Below are 21,754 nucleotides of genomic sequence, written 5' to 3'. Positions count from 1 at the left end.
ACTATCATAGTGTGTGAAACGTCACTCTTTTCACGTTTAAAAATAAAACACATAAAAGCATGGATTCCTAAAAAAAAAAAAAATGTACCAAAGATCCATGAAGACATAGATGCGACAAGGATGGTGAATTCTGATCAGAATATTGTTTGGTCTGTCAATATGTGGTGCTTGTAGTGGATGCAGCTCCAACAATCGTTTCAACAGAAGTGTGAAAATGGTGTGTGGGACTGCACTGTCTCTGGAAGGCCTACTTGTTGCTGTAGTGCTGTAGGCGGGCTCTGCGATACTCTGGCTGGTGTGTGGGTGGAGAAACACCAAGGGGAGTGTGGGAGTCCCAATGTACGCGCCACTTCAGGAGGGCAGGTCATCGTGCGTTTCCCTTTGGCTGGCCCCCTGTTTCTTTTCTTTTTTTTTTTTTTTTTTAAACCCCCTAAATCCTAACATCGATTTTATTTTTCCTTGGGAGCACTTTAGAGGACTATCAGCGGCTTATCACAAGGAATATTAAGCACCCGGGTGGATGCACGCAGGCTGGGCGTGTTGATCGAGCACAGACGGACGGCTTGGTGGGAAAGAAAAAAAAACCCAGTTTAGTTTAGAGAAAGAGGGATGGTGGACAATTCCAGTAGCAGCAAGGCGCAAACGGTGAGCCCGACTCAGTATGATTAATATTGTTGTACTATACATCCAGCCCTCTAAGAGCCATAAAGTTTGGAAATTGAATTCATAAATTTTCTCTACACGTGAAAGCTTTTTTTGGTTAATTTATCCACTTTATATACGCAGTTTATGTCGCTGAAATTTATTGTGTACACGTCATGGCTGCAGGAGTTTTGTGTCTCCTCGAGTTGGAACAACTCTCCTGGATCTTTCAGTCGTTACAAATAACAATTTCATTGTGTTGGGGGGGGGAAATAAGCAGTGGGGTTTTGTTACACTTTTCTGTGAAAACACACTCCACCGCCGCGTCTCGGCTGTTTGTCCTCCCTGTGCTGGGTGATTGGAAATACGCCATACTTTCAAAGCCGCCGCCGGATAGTTTTTATGTATCGTCTGTTTGATGCACTCGTTTAAAACATCGATATAACAAATGTAACACTAACAATGCAGTTGATGTGGGATACATTATTTAAATGTAGGTATTCAGAGACACCGTGTTTGGCCGGACATCCGGTCACTGGTGCCAAGTAGCCAAGGATCGGGGTCAAAGTACAAACGTGCCTGTTTTTTTTTTTTGTTTTTGTTTTTTTCTTAAAATCTTGCACGACGTTTTCATTCTTTGTTTTATTTTAATCATATAACTAGACAAAGTCAGGTATTATGGGTTTTATGCCTTTGAATCGCCAAATTATCTAAGTGGAGGCTGAAAATCCGTAATCGCTCCCATTTGGACGTAGCGTGTAGCCCAGAGGCCATAATTACATGATCCTGCGTGGCGCTCTCATACTGGCAGACAGACTTTTAATCGGACTTGAGTTACACAGTAAGGAGTTATTAAGAGATTTAGCCTTCGGTCTGATTACCCCCTAAGTAAATTATATAAGCGGTGAGATTCACGGTCACTCCAAGCTTCTGAATTCATGACTTATATATTAATATTCAATCGTGGATTGAGTGTACAATCTAACATAATGGAAGAGGTGAAATGGATTGTTTTAAGAGAAACAGTTCACCCCTTTATTGTAATACCCTCGTTAAAAAAATTTTTTAGTCTAGACAAAAATACAGGAAAACTGCTCAAATAAAAAAGTCTACTACACAAATTAATGACGTCTGTGTCTTCAGCCCATTTTATCTCAGGATAGTGGCCTGGCAGGAGCTTTCTCTCAGACCGCCCTCGGTGCTGTGGCTGGTGTTAAACTCGAGGCCGTTATGGAGCAGCTCCAGAGGCAGCAGCAAGCTAAACTGGACATGGAGAGGAAAGAGCGACACCTGAGTGAAGCCCACATCCTGTATGCCCAGCAGCTCGCTGCTCAACATGCCATCATGGCTTCTGCCCGTGCCCAAGGAATACCAATAAACCCAGAATATTTTAGCAACAGTTCAAGGGATCAAGTGCTGAAAAGCAGCCAAGGGCCTCCACCCAGGGTTTCTACACAAAGTAGTGTGGAATCTGCGCAAGACGGGGAGGACGAGGAGGAGGTGAACAGGGGACCGGCTTCAACTGGAGAAGAGGATGACGATGAGATGATGGATGGTGAGGATGACAGTGAGGATGAAGAAGGAGAGGGGCTGGAGTTTCTCAGAAAGCAGAGTCTGGCTCTTCAGCAGCAAGGGGTGGGAATTGCTCCGTACCCTTTCCCAGTCTACGCTACCTCTTCATCAGCTGCGAAAAAGCGAGCCCGCTCGCCTCCACCAAAAGTGAAGGATGAGCCTGAGGACAGTCCATCCCCGACTGAGCAGCATGCATTCAATACGCCAAATGGCCTTGCCGACTGGAGTTTTGATGACTCAATCAAACAGGTTTGTCTTTTGTTCACATCTTTTTTTTTTTTTTTTAAGTTTGAAGTACACTATTGTAAAAACAAAATTAGCACACAGCATGAAAAGTGGGTATACCATAAAATCGTATTTATAAGTCTGATGTCACAGACTAAGCATTTTTATTTACTCTTTTATTCATTTTCTCTTTCCTCCCACATTCTTACTTTCCTCTGTTCTTCCTGGCTAGCAGTGCTTTCTTGGAACAGATACTTGGCAATGTATTGCTGTCTTGGCTTCTGTCCAGAGAGACACGCCGCCTGTGTTGTCAGACACAAGGCCAAGTTGTTGAAGGCACGTGCCTCTGCTACAAGAGACCAGTTACTGAGATTTATATGCAGCGGTGGTCTCACTGCAAAAAGTTTCTTATAGTATAGATTTTTTTTATTTAAAATGGAAGAAGATTTATGAGCTCATATTTTTGTATTCATAACTGTTGCTTTCTTTACCATTTGAAACAGAAACACACTGGATAATTATAAACATTCAATTAACCTAGCATGATGCATTAATTACATTTGTTACATTAATTACATTACATATAATTCTATTTGGGGGGAGGGGGGAGCTTTTAAGTACAAAAAGGCTTTTTATGTAGCAGAGATGATCATTTTCACATTTCTAATTATTTCGATTATCAAAGACAAACATTCAATTTGCAGCTTCGGACTAATATAAATTATCGATACACCAGCTACAGCATTGTTTTCAGTTTCAATGAATTTGTAGTATTGTCTTTATATACAGATATAGATATAGAACTTAAGCCTCTTTTATTCAGTCTGATACTAGACACACTAAGCTGTGTTTTAGAGGCAGTCACTGGGAGTCACCCAGCAATAAAGCCATTATGGCAGGAAGTGAGGCTCCATGTAGATGGGCAGCAGTCTGATGTTTTGGTCACACCCATGTCGCTGTATATTTATAGGATAATGGTGGGTGTGGGCAATATCATTTCCTGTCTTGCTGGCTGGATGTGGGCTTCATTACAAGAGATGATTTAATCGGAGGGGTTTTATTAGCTTTGTTTAAGCAGTCAGTTAGTATGCATACCGCAGTCCACATTCTGTTCCTAATGTTTAAACACATTGTTCAAATATACATTTTACTTTCATTTACAGCTTAACTTAAATATGGTTACATGAAATACACATTGGCCCAATATTAGTTAGGTGTGTCTTTTTTTTTCTTTTTCTTTTTTTCTTTTTTTTTTTTTTTTTATAATGAAACACACACATACACACACAATCTATGCAGCTCTGGTGAATTCCATGTCCAGGAGGATTAAGGCAGTGCTAGATAACAATGGTGCTCACACAAAATATTGACACTTTGGACACCGATTTGACATGTTCACTTAGGGTGTACTCACCTTTTGTTGCCAGCTATTTTGACTATGACTATGTTTAGTTATTTTCAGAGGACAGTAAATCTGTACCACTATGCAAGCTGTACATTGACTACTCTAAAATATATCATTTCATTTAATCAGTTTAATCAATTTAATTCATTTTATTTCTATAGTATGGTCCCTTGAGAATATATACCTTAGACTTAGAGTTGGATATAACTTATTGATCCTGTGGGGCAAGTTATTGCATTACAGCAGCAATGGGTCGTTATTATGTTGGAAAACTGGCGTTCTGTCCAGTTTCAGAAGCGAGGGCATCATGTTGTGCTTCAGAATGTAACAGTACATGTTGGAATCCATGTTTTTCCCTTAATAAACCACAGCTCCCCAGTATCAGCAGCACTTGTACAGCCCCAGACCATGATGCTACCACCACCATGCTTGACTGTAGGCAAGACACAATTTACTCATCACAGGGGAGACTCCATACATGCAGAACACCATCTGAGCCAAACAAGTTTATTTAAGTCTCATCAGACCACAGGACATGGTTCCATTAATTCATGCTCTTAGACAGGTTGTCTTCAGCAAACTGTTTGCGGGCTTTCTTGTAAACCAGCTTCAGATTTGGCTTCCTTCTGGGATGACGGCAATGCAAACCGACTTGTTGCAGTGTGCACCTTATTGTCTGAGTACTGACAAGCAGACCTTCTGCTTCAACAACCTCTAAAGCAATGCTGGCTGCACTTATCAGTCTGTTTTTGAAGCCAGCTTCTGCACCTGGTGCACAGCACGAGGATTCAACTTATTTGATCGACCATTGCGTGGCCTGTTACAAGTGGAACCCATCTTGGGAAACCTCTGTATGACCCTGGCCACTGTACTGTAACTCAGTTTTAGGGTGTTATCAATCTTCTTATAGCCTAGGCCATCTTTGTGAAGAGCAATATTTTAAATTCTCAAATCCTCAGAGAGTTCTTTGCCACGAGGTGCCATGTTGAAAATCCAGTGGTCAGTTTTGAGAGAATATATTCAAAGCACCAAAATGTAACTGCTCTAATACAAGATATATATTGTCCAGATATCCATAAAGCATGCATTAACAGAGAATAGACTTTTCCATGTCTATCTAATAATTTGTATAACCACAGAGCGTTGCTGGTTTCAGGTCTCATCTATCATCCCCATAAAAAATACTGAGACCAACAAAAATGTGTTTAGACTAGAAAAAAACCAATATATTTTGTGCGGGGGAGGGGGTTCCCCCATGTATTCAGTCTAAACATATTTTCCTGTTGTTCTGTTGTTATAAAAATTCTTAGACAGAGAGTCTTTTCTCTGTTAATGTATGCTTTATGGATATCTGGCCATGTGGTTTGGCTTTGCCATGGTAGGAGGTATTTATTGATGACTAGGAATTTGTTCGCCTGCCTTTATTGTCTCCATTTTGTTTTGCTTTCTTTTTATCCTGCCTTTTCATGTCTGCTCTTTAGTATTTAATGATGCTCTTCAGTGGTGACAGTATCAGATTGCAGTGTGGAGGGGGGCTGGTTTGATGGCACCGGCTATACAAAAGAGAACAGATGCCACAAATGGCATTTTCAAATGAGGGTGGGGGTTGTCTTTTTGAAGCTTTTCACACTTTAAAGGACAAGTCAATCAGTAAACACCTACATAGTGTTGGAAACCCTGGTAATGTTTGCTTATATCCTTAGGAAATCACCCAATTAATTGTCAGCGTTTAGATAAAAAAAAAAAAAACCTGCATTCTGGTTTCCTTTATTTGTTGTTTCCATGGAGATGAATTTGCTAATTAAAGTCACATGCATATGGCTGGTGGAATAGCCTGTTGGTAGTCATGAGATTAAGCAGTGTATGAAAAGCTGCAGAATGGCACCTTTGTAATGGAAACATTTTGCACATGGGTGAAACTTGTAAATATTCTGTATGCTATTACCACAATAATAAAGCAGACTGTTTTTAGAGCTTACCTGACAAACTTCATAGGTAGAATGTGGTTATTTGTGGACACCACACACGCACACACACGTGCGCAGTAGTTGTAGGCTCTTTCGCAATGACGCAACACCCAACCTTCTGGCCCCTAGCATGCTAATCTAGTATGATTAATGCTAGTTTAATCAGGCTCAGTGGCCACTGAGACACATTTGTGCTGAATTACAGCCAAATACTCTTAGCAAGAAGTATCGAGGCAAATAATTTGATCACATTCAGAGATTTATTCTCCTCCTGTGAAAGAATGAATATAAAGAAAGCTGTCTTTTTGTAGGCTATAAAATCGTCTAGCCAAACACTGTTATTTAATCGTCACTTCGGGAGCTGTGAGCAATCGTTCTTATTAAATTGATGTTTATTGTTGCAGTGGTTTTAATGATGATGTGATGGCTTAGATAGATGCAGCTATAAATAAAAATTTGATTTAGTTTCATTTACTGATGTTTTATGTGTATTTACCGTCTATGTGAATTTTGCGTGGTGTAACTAAAGTGCAATGAGGTTTAGCTGCAGGTTTTATGTAACATATACGTTATTCCAAAGAATGGCATTTCCACTCATTTTTTCTTTCTTCAATTGTCATCATACGCTTCGTGTTCTCTGCAGTTCAGTAAAATTGAGAGGTATTATTAGGCGTTAATGCTGAACAACTCTCTTGGGTCCTATGATCATTGCTGTCAATGCAAAGTGCAGCCATCTGTGTGATAGATCTGGTCATTCTGTTCAGCACTCGTCATTAAGACCTAGCATTTTTTTGGTTGCCTGCATTAAGCGTAGACCTGGTAGCATTTTTGAGAGTTTAAATGGTTGCATTGGTGTTACCGAATGTCATCATTACACACCATACCAATTGTTGGCATGTTCTAAGTATTCTTGACTTTTTAGTAGTGTGCTGTAAATTGTGCCGTTAGTTTGTGAAGTGAGAAAATGCTTGAATCTGAGGTATTTGATAGTAAAAATGTTTAACGGCTTGGGTTGAGTATGTGAGGTTGGGGGGGGGGTGGGAGGTGGTGGGTATGATATTGGTGTCTGGATTGTCCAGACCCGCCCAAAGGAAACATTCCAAGTGGCATTAGGAGTTTCTTCTCCTGAAACGGTGAGAATTCTCACCAGGGGTTTTTGCATGAACAAAGAATAGAGGGAGTGGCCATGTTGTCCTGTGATTTGTGACCTTTTCTAGTCAAGTTCATTGAATGTAACTGAAGTAGTAATGGATGGGGGTGGTAATCGAGCAGAAAGTTTGGGGAAGCAAAGGAGGCTGCTATTTATTTCCTTGTCCATTTCCTTTACCACTCAGAATGTCTAGAATGTTTGTTGTCTATACACCTCCCCACATCTACCACCAACGCCTGTCCTGACCTGACTGAGGTTGTTTAGATTCAGAAAGTTTGAAGATTCTTGCAGTTTTTAGATTTTTTTTTTTCTGTACACCAAATTCCACTTAGGAAGGTTTTAGACCCTTATTTGATAAATTACTTCTTTTCAAATCTCTAGCCTTAAAGAAAAGCAGTATGATTGTGGTGGACAGTGGGATATTCTCATCTGTATCCATTTTGTTAAAAGGCTATCTGTTCTTTGATGTAACACCCAGTCTATTTTCAAAGAGCTGTCGACTTCTCGATTAGCAGTTATAGGCTTCTCTATGGCCCTTTGTCTGCTCTGGCTCTTCTTCTGTGTGGAGACTAAGTAACACTGTCATAAAGTAAATTTCAACACTGTTATTACGCTTCCACTGTATAATTTGCAGCACGTCTCGTGTACTTTTTTTCTGCCCATGCTGATCTCTATATGCTGAAAAATGTTGTCGTTTATTTTATGTCCTTCATTGAATTGATTATATATTTGCATTGTTTTGTATTAAGGTTTACATTGATTAGCAATTTGCCTTGCAGAACCTCTGTAAGTAGGCTGGTAGAAAATCTGTGAGATTAAAGTACTCTCTCAGTAACCAAATACACCAAAGAGTTCAATACAGCAATAATGCTTAACGTTCAGCAGTGGCACGTAGGACATATGATTCGGCTTACATTTATTTAGAGTAAATTGAAGATTATATGTTGGTTTTAGTGGCAGGAATTTCATGACTATGACTCACTGTCTGGATATAGAAATTCAGAGGAAGAGAATGATCGTAAAGTAAAGGAAGACAGTACTGCTATACTACTGGAACAGTTCTAAAATATTTTCTGCCGAATATGAATCAGTGTTTTTTGTTTTTGTTTTTTGGGAAATGTTTAAATTCCAAATGTTGGATTAAAATGATTAGCTTCTCGTGTGAATGCTAGTAGTACACTGATCACAGTTTTTTTAAAACGTGCAAATCTAATGCTAAACTAATTTCTTTGATTGTGGATTTCACGGTTTGATTTCATTGGTGAGCTCCAGGTTTCTTGTGAACTCACCAATCAAACCAGGAAAAATCTGAAAACCCAGAAATGTCTGAAACCTTAAACATATGTAATTTTTTATTTTAATAGAGTTCATTTTAGAATACACACTAACTATTTTGCCACTTTTTTTATAGAAAGCAAATTAAAGTCACATCCTCATCATATTTCAGGATGTTGCTCTGTATGCACTCAACTCCCACACAGTGCATTCACACTTGGTAACATAAGGTGTTTGTCCCATCTCCCAGAGTAATTATTTGACATGGTCGCATGTAGTTTCTATTGAATTGATATGGGGGATGGGGACTTCATTTCCTCTTTCTGACCCTGATGGTCATCTGTTCTTGGCTAATTTGCCCTCTTACTTCATCTTCTTTAATATAATTAGTGAGGCAAAACCCTGATAACAGCATGCACAGTTTATAAATGTCTTGACTGTGAGATAATGGTGTGTGTGTGTGTGTGTGTGTGTGTGTGTGTGTGTGTGTGTGTGTGGAACAATTTGCCATGTCGGCGCCATAAAAAATGGCAGTTGAACACCTTTGCATTGATGAAATGTTGATTCTTGAGTGTGCATGTACAGCTAAAGTTTCCTGTTTGGTTATGTTGAGTGCATCAGTGCTGCTTATCAGTATTTCATAATTTATGTTCAATGTCTTTGAGGCTTATAAAGTATATATGTACACAAACTTCCCGCTCTTTCTTTTTCACACACACACAAACAATACCACACAGTATGTCTGTCCTCTACAGTTCCCCTGCCGAGTGTCTCCTCTCATGTGGGCCCAGCTGGTGTGTATTTGCTATAAACTCTGAAGATCCCATTCTCTCCCCAGCTGTGATTCACTTAGCATATTAAAGAGGGGGATGGAGGGAAGCTCCTGTAAAACTGCTTTATTACCTCTCTGCCTTGTTTCTATAGCTGCTCTCAGGGACAAACTGGACAGCCTGTAATCAAGCAGAGTATATGCGCAAAGGAACTGTAAGAGCTTAGAAGTGCTTTATGAGACATGCCATGAGAAGCACTGATGATGCAGACGTCAAGAAATTGAAGGAGATGCCTATAATCTAAGTGCCTGAAAACCTTTACCGAAATATAAGTAGAAGCTTAAGTGTTTGTTTCATAGGTTACGCCTTTATGACTTATCCCTTTACTTATAAAAGAATTATAATAAAAATTACAAGAAAGAATCAGGAATCACCACAAGTTTTTTTTTATATGCAGTTGGAAACGGTGAGCACTCTAATGTTTAGAGATCAGTGCTAATTTAGTACCTTTTCTTTGTCCTTAGTCTGTTTTTCCTGGTTTTGACCTTTCTTTCTATTAAGTCTTTAGCTTATGGGAGATAGTTTTCTTACTTCCTCTTCTACGTTTTTCAGTGTTAAATGCATCTCTTGCCCTACAGAACGGTAATGCAAGCTGGAATGAAGAAAGCGATGGAGGGAGAGGAAGAGGGGAGGCCTCTAGAGACTTTGCCAAGGTAAACTTAAGAGCTGAAAGTCATGGCTGTTATGTTCTTATCAGTGACATATTGACCCAGTTTCACAATGTTATCTGAAGGGCCTGTGTGCCCAGACGGTAACATGTTGTAACAAAGTGAATGCAAAACCATTGCTCATACTTTAAAAAGGGGCAGAGCAGACTGTCAGTTTATTTCATTCAACATATGGGCAATGTATTGTAGTGATCAAAAATGAACAAGGATGCAAAGTCCATGACTGTATTTATGAGATGTTAGTTACTTTATAGTAATGCTGCTGTAAAGAATGTTGTGAGAAACTCATACTGTATGTAATGTTTTTTTCTTTAATATATAGCTTTATGAACTGGACAGTGACCCTAACAGGAAAGATTTTCTAGATGACTTGTTCACCTTCATGCAGAAAAGAGGTAAGTTGACATGATTCATTAAACTTTGATTCCTTGAACATTTTGTTCTAAACCTAAATCCAACAGCACTGAATAATTTACACTGCACAAACCAGTTCATACTATTTAACCAAATACAGTATCTCACTTTAGGATTTAAGATTTTTTTCACATTCAGTCCAAAACTCCTTTGTGTGTATTAAGGACATGCACTTATTTAGTCCTGACACATCACATGACCCAATGTTTTTAGTCATATGTTGGTAAAAGCAGACACTCTACCATCATTTGATGATGGTTAGAGACTGAACATAGCACACAACTCACTCAAGGGCCAGTCTCAGGAGATAACTAAGTGGATTCACATGTACTCGGCCTCTGTGATTGTCATATTGTGACAGTGAGATGAGCCTGGTAGCGTCATCAGACAGGCTAAGCTTTCAGGGACACAGCTTGACAAGGCTGTTAACCCCTACCATAGGATTTAAACTTAACCAGATGGGGAGCTGTTTGTGCCTGTGTGCCACCCCTCCCCAGCCCTCTGTGTGTTTGTGTGTAACTGAAGGCGTCAAGAAGTTAGGTGTAATAGAGGAGGGCGAATGGCAAATGTGAGATCACGCCAAAAGTCTGTCGGTGGGGTCTGCTCCTCATGATTAATTATGTTTGTTTGACTGCTTTGGTGTGAAAGACATGCTAGTTGAGCCAGACAGTGAAAAATGGGGTTTCTAACAATCCTCAAGTTGTTCCTGTCGTGCAAGTTTAGTGTGGCCCACTTGAGGGAGGAAACTGAGGGATGTTGTTTTATCGGTTCCTTTTCCTACACACAAAGTGGGGCAGAATGAGGGCCTCTTCAGTATTTAAAGTTTACCTAGTATTGCCTGCAGCTAAAGCAAGATTTTTCATATAAACAGATATGCACAGATAAACAAAACAATATTTCTGATTATCTGGCTCGTCACTGAAGCCTCTGGGGTTAATGTGCAGATCCTATCATGTCATGAGCAGTTTGCATTTTTGATTGCTTGTAGAAATACAGCTCCCATTCTTTGTCCCAATTGATCATCTCAGGAATTTGAATCAGTCAAACAGTGCCCCTTAATGAAACTCACATACACACTTCGATACTCATGGGCCTCTACGCATTGTCCTAGTTGTCAAAATGACTGAAACCTGATAAGAGTGGAGGAGGAGAGCAGCAGGAGCTGCAGGCAAGATGGGTGAGGTTCTGTGTGTGTGTGTGTGTGTGTGTGTGTGTGTGTGCACGCAGTGGGGGGCAGGTGGGGTGTTCACTTGCTAGGGGCCAAAAGGAGTGGGGGGGGGGATCAGATAGAGGGGGAGAGGTGGATTAAGGGGCCTCCTGTCCTCCTGAAGAAGATTAATGAGTTCCTAAAATGTAAGGACTCACCTTTTGATATAAAGGAAATGAGACAACAAGAGAACATTGGGATTCTATAAAAAGCAGATGGAGAAGTAATTTTATCAAGTTAATGGTGACTTAATGGAGGAAGACCAAGTAATGTATAAAATGCAGGCGCAGGTAATGCAAGTTATTGTGAACGGTTGACAAAATGACATCATTCTCAACACACTGGACAAAAAGGTTTATGAACTAAATTATAATTTACTTACAACAAGCCAACCCATACAGACAGAGACATGCACAAATGCATTATCTGTTAAGTGTGTTAATAAATTATGCATCTCATCATTGTGAAGAATTCAGCATATGCCTTTTCCTGTTGCTCAGTGGAAAATGGATTTGTTGGTCATATATATTGTGCTGAGTTAATGTTAAGTATGGTATGTCCTGTTTTGTGAACATTTTGTCTTTTGCTCTCATGAGACTTGTTATTCTTTTCTGGTGCGTTTTTTGACATCCTGCTGAATGGATTTCCTTTGCGTTTTTATGCGTTCGGCGGTTCCCCTTCCCAAACTCTAAACTTTTATGGTGATCTGCTAGAGATTTATTTTGTAAGGACAAGCATTTCCCCCCACCTCTTCCTGCTTCTTTAGTCTGCTCTTTCTTTCTCGTTCTTTCTCGTTCTTTCTTTTTTCCCCTAATCATTTAATTTTCACCGATAGAGGTGGACTGTGCCATGCCCTTTGTACTCACTGTCAATTGATATTTGTATTGCTCACGAGGCTGGGCTTTTAGAGCTACTAAAATGTTAAGGCTATATGCAGTGCATAACGTTAGTATCATGCAGTCACATTTCTTAAATTAAAATCAAATCTAAACCATTATTTCATTTTTAGCACACTTAAGATAATTACAAAAATATAACTAGCTAAATTTAAATCTTTTTTTATGGAACACTTGCAAAATAGCCCTTGTTTTTTTATTTATTTATTTATTTATTTATTTTTTTAACCATAATTCAAATACATTCTTGACGTAGGTAAACAGCAGAGCAACAGCATTGGTGGTGGCCGCATGCATGCATGTAGGTTTACATGTAATTGTTTTGAGAATTTATGTCTACAAGATTAATGTCTGGTTACACGTCTTAATGGATCCATGTATAGCAAATGGCTTTGTATCAGTAATACTGGCTTATGACCTTAATATTAGCCTGTGTCTGACGCTGTAGATTGCAGTAGAAGGATACAGGTTTTATCAGATATTAGAACAGGTTGGGATGTTTATATTATTGACTTGAAATATAATATGAAAAATAAACATCCTTTTGCACAGCCAGTTATTAGGTAGACCGATGAGAGTCTCGAATTAAATGTCATTGTCAAGCTCTTACAACATAGCGGCAGATACTATTGTGACATAATGGAGAGGCCTGTGCTTAGAACCTGTGGACTAAAATTTAAATGGGGGTTAAACCATTTTCAGGTTTAAATGAACATAGGTTCAAATGGAAATTTGCACTTAAATCTACCAACCCCCTTGTCCTTGTTTTAAATATGCTGCAAGCAGAGATACAGGAGTATATATTAAAAACAAAATAACCTTCAGAAATCTAAAACAATATACCCATTCATCTTTACTCGAGCATATCTACCAGTTAATACTAGTTATCACTCAGTGTTTTAATAACATATAGTAAGGTATAATTTACCTTAGATGACCAAAATGCCCAGATTACATTTATCTATTTTTTCATTTGAAATTTGTAATTTTTTACCACGGAATAGTATCCCTTTCATTATATAGCAATATCTGATATTTTCCACATTATCATTACTGCGCGCATCGATCAGCAGTCCTGTTTTTAATCCTGACTGATCTTGTCCTAACTTGTCCCTTAGCTGTTTGGCCTTTGTACAACTTCATCCACCATATCATGCAGGATGTCTGACCTGGTCCTTGCATTTCCTGTGCCCCTTACCACTGACTCTACAGTAAGAAAGACAAGCATTGTTTAAGTCAGAGTGTGGTATTTCCTTGAGCCGACTGCCATCACTGTGCCTGATATTTCTTCATTAAAGAGTAAAAGCCTCTTAAAATAGGCAGCTGTTTCCTCACTTTATAGACCACAGGTCATATTCACTGGATTCTTCCCATTTGCTGAGCAATAAAGAAAAGAAGAAGATATCAGTAAAAAAGTGTCTCAATGAGAAAAAGTTCTTAATACCTACTAGTTTTTTACTGCATGTATCCAGTTTTGACCAATACTAGAAATTTAGTTGTGTGTGTGTGTGTGTGTGTGTGTGTGTGTGTGTGTGTGTGTGTGTGTGTGTGTGTGTGTGTGTGTGTGTGTGTGTGTGTGTGTGTTTAAGAAGTTTGTCTTTTTTGTATGTCCCCCACCCACAACAAATAATCCCTAATTAATTAAATATAGGCAATGTGACTAGTTGAAAAGTCATAAGTTTAAAGCCAGGGAAAGGTTATTATAGAAGCTTTCTTGGTGTTAAAAGGTCTGAATGGCTTTTCCACTGCACTGGAGTGTCATTGGTTTTAGTTATGCTACTCGCCACACGATCCCTCTCTTGATAATAGTACTTTACGTCCCTCACTTTGACCTGTTCTCAAGCCCTACCATTATGACCCGGGGTTAACCCTGAGCTTATGCCTGTTTACTGATCGTTTGATGAACGGGTAATGTCATCCCCAACATTAAATAACGCGTTTTCAAAGCTTGCCTTTGCCATCCCCAGGGGGTGCTGGACCCTGTCATGGAAGCCTGCCGTTTTAAATCATGGAGTGCTCTCTGGGTAAATGAACACATCATGAATATTGGCATATTCCTGAGCAGGACTTCAGAGGCAAAGAAAAAAGCTTGTGGTGCTATTAAAACCTTAGAGAAACAGAGTGCAGCATCATCTCTTGAGTTAAACATGTATAGCAGTATCTCAGGAGATTTCTTGTGCTGTCTGAATTAGATTTATTTTAAAGGTGACTGTGGTCCACATTTCATGCTTCTTTCCCACAAGCAGGAAAGCACATTTGTTAAAGCAGTTGTGCTTCTGGAGAAGTAGCACAGCTGTTGTAGCATTTTCATCCTCTAAAATGTTTATTGACCACCACCAGTTGAGACTCATTACAGTCTTTCCATTGGCTCAGAAAACATCAGTCTATACAAAGACTGAGCTTATGGTTCACAGTTAATATGTAAATGTACACACAGAGTACATGCATGTGTACAATGCACAGAATGTTGCCCTCTATCGCACTGATGTGGGTTTGTTTTTTGCTTCAGATATTTGTCTTCCTGTAAATGATCTGAGAGTAATCCTAGTCTTTTTTCCTAGCACACACTAGCTTTGATTCTTGAATTGGAAAGCTGACCTGAGCAGCACAGCACATGCTTTAATGATATTTTCTCCCCACCTGTCTTTCTTTTTATCCATTTATCTATTATGCTTTTCCTTGTTTCTTGCATATTTAAACTACCGGTCTGTGTGGGGAGGGTTTGTGCGGATTTAATGGATTCAGTTTTTCCAAATGAGTTTTGTTTGTGGGCCTATGGAATAATCTTCCTGCTGCTAGCACTCTCAGCCAGACAGCGTTGTTCATGAATGATTCAGTCTCTTTAAAGTGTTACTAAGTTTAAAAAAGTCACAATTGCAATGAGTCATTCGTTTTATGTAGTTGCTACTGATGGTCTGAACAGTACATGGTATCTACAGCTGTCTTCATAATTATCAAACAGATTTTTTTGTATGCAAGTGTAATTGCATGTTTTATACTGTGTTTTTATAGTTTTGTTAACGTGTGTTTAATGCAGCACACATTTCTCTTTGACCATTTAATTAAAAACTGTATATATAAATTTAAATATATAAAAGAGGCGAAATTAAACAACACAACGCATTTATTCACAACGTCCTTTTTTTACTGATTCAAAAATTAAACCCACCAAAAAAAAATGTTTATTTATTAAAGATTTGTTTTATTGATGCGGCAAGTCTCAAACCAAGTACCAAAAACCGTCATGATGCACACATCTAGCGTTTTAAACCATCCGTGTGGAAACATAGCAAAAGTTCAGTTTGGTGTCCTGATGATTTACATAATTGAAAACACCATAATTACTTATCTTTTTCGATTAATCACGAGTTAACTGTGTAAACTGGGTTGTATTTGTAACTATGTAAGTTCTGAACTTGATTTGTTACTCCTGTTAATTATTCGGTGAATCGGTGTGTCAGTGAGTTTTATTGAGAACCTTTCTGGCTAATTTAAAGATTTCCAGTATGAAAGAATAATTTTTTAAAACAATGACTTGCAAACATTTTAAAATGACACGGAATTGGCTATTATGAACCATTTTGGGCTGTTTAATTAGACTTTTGTTTGTTTTGGACATTGGCATGACATTGACAACATTTGGGTTGAATTTAACTGAATTTATCTCTGAATTAATCTTTTGACTGAACAGATAGAAATGACAAAAGAACAACTGATGTCCACTCACAGCCTGAATTTCTGTATTTACCTAATGGTGTGTTCAACACACATGCATATACTAACAAATACTAATGCTGTTAAAGGATGCACACACAATTGTACCATAAACAACACTATGCAAATTTATGTAAAGCTTTTAAAATATTGCACTGCAGTAAAACACTCAAAGTAAACATATAGTAGAGCAGTTGCCATTCAACTAAGCATGCAAACAATTGCTTGGTATAGGGATTTTTCATGTAATACACCAGTGGAACCTATAGTCTGGAAAAAACAGTAATTAATCTGAAGTCTGAGCTTTTATTGCTTTTATGGTTTTAGCTTAGTGTTCTCTGTAATTCCTCTATGACTCACCCTAAATGGAGCTACATACAGTCATGTTAAAGCTAACAGACTGCGATTTAACCCCCCCAATCCTGTGTAATACACTACATCAGAGTACATATCGGAAACCAGAAGCTTTTTTTTTTTTTTCTTTTTTTAACATTTGCAGATGAATAAAGCGATCAACGGAAAATTGCACACCAAACCATAGAAAAATGTGTTTGTTTTGAAAAAATAGAAATTAATTTCACCTATTTTTGTTTTCAGGCACACCAGTGAACCGTATCCCCATCATGGCCAAGCAGGTTCTAGACCTCTATAAGCTCTATAAGCTTGTGACAGAGAAAGGTGGTCTGGTGGAGGTGATCAATAAAAAAATCTGGAGAGAGATCACCAAAGGTCTGAACCTTCCCACCTCCATCACCAGTGCTGCCTTTACGCTCCGCACACAGTAAGAACATCTATTATTTCTAGTTATATTTTCAGTCGCATGTTTAAAGGGTTGTATTATCGGGTTGTAACACTGTTTGCTGATTGCTACTTATGTATTCTCTTTGTAGGTATATGAAGTACCTATACCCCTATGAATGTGAGAAGAAAGGACTCAGTTCTCCTGGAGAGCTGCAGGCTGCCATCGACAGCAACCGCAGAGAAGGCCGTCGGCCTGGGTACAGCAACAGCCTGTACCGCTTCTCTCCTTCCCCTAGTGGTGGTGCACCTCACCTCCTCTCGCCTCCCAAAATGCACCTGCCCAACTCCGGGCATAACGGCTTGCAGAGCACACCAGGTCCAGCCCTTAAGAAAGCGACAGGTAGGATCACAGCTGGCTTTATTTTAAACTAAATGGCTGATTTATAGGTTACAATGCAAATATTTCAGTTACTAAATAATTTAGTTTACCATAACAAATCTATTGTGGTGTGTGTGTGTGTGTGTGTGTGTGTGTGTGTGTGTGTGTGTGTGTGTGTGTGTGTGTATATATATATATATATATATATATATATATATATATATATATATATATATATATATATATATATGTATGTGTGTGTGTATATATATATATGTATATACTGACCAAGCATAATTTTATGGTTTCCAATCAGCATAACATTATGACCACCTGCATAATATTGTGTTGGTCCACCTTTTGCTGCTAAAACAGTCCAGACCTGTCAATCATTAATCTTTAGCAATTTGAGATGCAGTAGCTTGTCGGTTAGATCAAATCACATGGGCCAGCCTTCGCTCCACGCATGCATCAGTGAGTCTTGGTTGCCCGTGACTAAAGGTTAACCGATATGGGTTTTTCTCTGTCCAATGTTGATATTTAGAAATCAGGCAGCCAATGGCTGATGTATGATGATATGTGATTTTCTTTTTTTCTCCCCTTCATCTAATCAAATCAGTTAATTAATATGTGATGCAGAACATTGCTTAAATTAAACATATATGTATTTATTTATTTATATGTTGGACCATGTCAGCTGTTTCTGTATGTCAAATCAGAGGCTGAGAAAGCGAACTCCAATTGGTTATTTAGCTTATCGATTGTGCACACGAAAAAACGGAACACGCTTGTTGTTTTTGTAACTTAACATGATTGAAAAAAGCTACACAAATCCAGTTAGCAATGATCGCTGCAGGTGGAAATTCTGCTTGCTTTATATATTTACAGTTGTAGCTCTTCCGTTTTTTCCTGTTTGGATGCCGAATACACACCACTGCCACCTGTTGGTAGGAGAGAGTTATGTTCTCTCATGCAAGCGCAGCATCTATATGCACAGTTTGGTGAGTCAGATGCACCTGCCTAATTTACAGCACAACCAGCCAGTGCCTGATTAAATAAAAAAAATAAAAAAATTGTCCCACTAAGTCAACCTTTACCCATGACCCTGTCTCTGGTTCACTCTATTTTCTTTCATGGCCTATTTTTTTATAATACTGAACATTACAGACCAGGAACACTCCTGCAAAAGCTGTAGTTTGGACCCTGTCGTCCAGCCATCACAGTGTGGCCCTTGTCAAACTCGCTTAAATCCTTACCATTGCACCTTTTTCCTGCTTTCCAACACATCAACTTTGAGGACAAAATGTTCACTTACTGTTCTTAACCTATCCCACCAAGTAACAGGTGCCATAATGAAGAGAGAATCAGTTTTACTCAAGTCAAGTCAAGAGGCTTTTATTGTCATTTCTATTATACACAGTGGTACACAGTACACAGTAAAAACGAGACAACGTTCCTCCAGAACCCTGGTGCTACACTAAACAACATAGAGCTACAACACAACACAAAGCTACATAAAGTGCATCGAGTGCAACCAAGTGCAAACAGTGCAGACGAAAAACAGGACAGACAGACCGATAACACAAAACACATAACACAAGATAGCACCGATCAGTTAACCTACTGTATACTTTGAATATACAATACTGTGCAAAGAGAACTACAAAAAACTATAACCAAGATTATATGTAAACATACACAGTGCAGTGCAAAAACAGCAGTAGCAGCAGTCAAGTGGAGCAAAAAACAGCATGTAAACAGATTAAATAATAAATAAATAAATTGTGGTGGAATGGATTGAGATAAGTAATGAGTGTGTTCACTCACTGGTCATAATTTTGTGTCATAAAGGTATGCCTGATTGATGTACGTGTGTGTGTGGGTATATATGTTTAGGGAACTAGTGATTCTAATTATGTTTTGTTATTGTTTGACATCAGAAAGGTTTGTGTAAATAATGCTTTTGAAGTCATTATCATGCTTTTCTTCTTCCATTTAAATGTTTAGTTCCTGAAGATGGGCCAGCTTCCATGCTGCCAGGTCGTTTACCCCTGGCCCTGGCACTAGGGCACCAACAACAGCTGGCACGGGCTGCCACCTTGGAGCAACTGCGTGAGAGGCTGGAGACCGGCATGGGTGCGTCGCCTCTGGCTGCTAGTGCCTCTGCAATAGAGGGGCCTGAGAGAAAGATGGCTCGCCTGGCTGAGGAGCAGCAGAGGCTGCTGCAGCATGCCTTCCAGCAGAACCTGCTTGCAATGGCATCACAAGTGAACCCTGCTAATCTGCGCCTCAACACTACCAGCACCCCCCGTGGTGAGTTCTCAGTCTTCATCCAGTCTGTATTTCAAGTTTGGTGGGAATTCTGAATAATTTACTGCCATTAAGTGTTAAGACAATGTTTTTTTTTTTCTCTTATCTAGAGGAAAAGCAGGATATGTCTTTCAGCATCTCCTCAAATGGATCAGCAAGTATCACAGTGTCAGTAGAGGTTAATGGGATCATTTACTCAGGTGCGTGTGTGTGTGGCAATTATATATTCGCAATACTTTTATAGTTATAAGAATGTATGTTAAGTATTGTTAAGTCTAAAATTTCTAAAAAAAAAATTAAGTCTAAAATTTGCTAATTGCTTACATTTCATACAGGATCACTGTATGCTCAGAAGTCCTCTGGAGCCTCTGCTACACCTATAGGCCAGAGCCCTGCTCTCAATCCCAGCATCCCCTCTTCTTCTAAAGGTTCAAGCTCTACAGAGCCTCCTGCTAGTGGTTCTCCTTAGCTCCCACCTGCCACTTGGTCTCTCGCACTCTCTTTCTTGGAAAATCTCACCCTCAGAGAGTCCAACGGTCTACAAAGCCAAGTCTACCTCTTTTGTTTGGGTTCATTCTGCTTATGCAGTTGAGCTTTGCTCTTTACCACTTGTCTGCTACAGACTCTCTCAGGACTTAAACGATCACGAGAATGATCTAATTACAACGAATACCTCAAATGTTTTAATGAAAATGTCATGAGCATATTTCTGTGCTCTAGATATTTGATACTAATGCAATATGCCTTCCTCTATGCATTTATGCCCAGAGAGTCATCCACCTGCAAACAATCATGGCACAAAATATTCTGCCAAAATCATACAGTAGGTGTTTGACTGTTTGACATTTTGCCATCAGTACTGTTCTTTCGAAGAGTTGACACATCAGTAGTGGATTTCCAAGCATCCAGATTGGATCTTTTTTTCTTTCTATTTCTGTCTGTTCCGTGGATATAGGAGTTTCATGGTTTTGTGCATTTTGCTTTATTTAAAATGGATCATCCTTTTTTTTTTTCCTTTTTATTTTGTACTTTGTGTATTTACTTGAATTGATTGTGGATTTTTTTCTATTATTTTCTTTTTTTAGTTTGTCGATATCCAGAAGTATTGTATTGCTTTTGAAAAGAGTTTTGAGTACTGAATCTAATATTTTCAAAGCCAAAAGCAAACTTTTTATTTTTACATAGAAACTAGAGTTTGGTTTAAAGAAAAAAGTATTAAGATCACAATAGGGACGGATGGTGTTCCACATGTCAATCATTTAGATGGCAGCATTAGACGATCAATTCTGGCTCCTAAATCTGGGCCTTTATTCCTTCAAGGAGGAGGAATTAATCAGTTATCAGAAATACTTAGGAACCAAATGAATCAAACAAGATGATATAATAATGCTGAAAAGAAGGACCAGGGTATTTGTTCATAAAAAAAAAGTTTTCTCAATTCATACTGGTTTTAGTGACCTTGTGCTTAACTTTAACACTAACAAGCCCCAAATTCTTTTTTTCCCCCCTCTTTGTTTTCACTTTTCCCCTCAAATGGCTTTCCATATTGGAAAGCAAGTTTCTCAGGAATTTCAATTAATCTCAGCCGTTTTTATTTTAGCACCAAGGCGCCTCATGTATCAAGGCTAGATATACCTCAGTGGAAGAAAGTGAATATAGCTACCTCAAAGTTACCGTTATTTAGTATGAGTTAGGATTTATCTATCAGCTCCTCAAATCACCGTAAATTAAGATACTATTAGCTTTAAAAATTACCTCTTCTTGAATTCTGAAGTTTTCTCAGGTTATTAGTACAAAATATACCTCACATTAATGAAATAGTAGAAAACTTGTTTTTACTATGTGAGAAGAGTCATTGATGTGCAGATGATTTCTCCATTTGCTCTGTTTGTTGTACTTATCTGATGACCACACAGCTGAAAACCAAAGATGATCACACTGTATTTCTACTGTGTTCTTACTGGTGTTCGTACTTTATTTACACATGGAGCCTGACAAAGTAGAATTAAAGTCTGAGTTAATGCAACAGGTCATGCAGAGCCTGTCTTGTGGTTATTCTTTTTTTTTTTTCTTTTCAGTGTTTGTACACTGGTTGAATTATATCAGATTTGGTAGTAATTTCCGGTGTGCTCTTAGTCATATAAAAATGGCTGTACTCGCATAAAGGTAAAGGGTCTTCGGAATTCAACAACACGACAAACAGCCGAGACAGCAGTATAAAGGAATGCATTTAATCTTTTTGAAGACCAGAAAATATTAGGTATGATGTTAAAAAAAAAAATGTTTATAAAAAAAAAAATGTAAGTAAATGGAAAAATTAATTCAACTAATTTATGCGAATGATAAAATGTTATACAAC

General features: G+C 38.6%; 1 protein-coding gene across 1 annotated transcript; it reads left to right on the top strand.

Annotated features, from left to right (window-relative positions):
- Window positions 1-269: 269 nt before the first annotated feature.
- Window positions 270-21,426, top strand: arid3b (AT-rich interactive domain 3B). The gene is made up of 9 exons (XM_083546048.1): window positions 270-645; window positions 1,786-2,463; window positions 9,645-9,719; window positions 10,057-10,129; window positions 16,563-16,746; window positions 16,856-17,106; window positions 19,093-19,398; window positions 19,506-19,595; window positions 19,731-21,426. The coding sequence occupies exons 1-9, from the start codon at window positions 610-612 to the stop codon at window positions 19,862-19,864; spliced, it is 1,827 nt and encodes a 608-aa protein (XP_083402174.1). The 5' UTR covers window positions 270-609; the 3' UTR covers window positions 19,865-21,426.
- Window positions 21,427-21,754: the final 328 nt, after the last annotated feature.

Source organism: Silurus aristotelis (assembly GCF_946808225.1).
Source record: "Silurus aristotelis genome assembly, chromosome: 7".
In the NCBI taxonomy this organism is placed as follows: domain Eukaryota; kingdom Metazoa; phylum Chordata; class Actinopteri; order Siluriformes; family Siluridae; genus Silurus; species Silurus aristotelis.
Note: the sequence above shows the minus strand (reverse complement) of the source record. Positions and strands in the feature narration are given on the sequence as shown.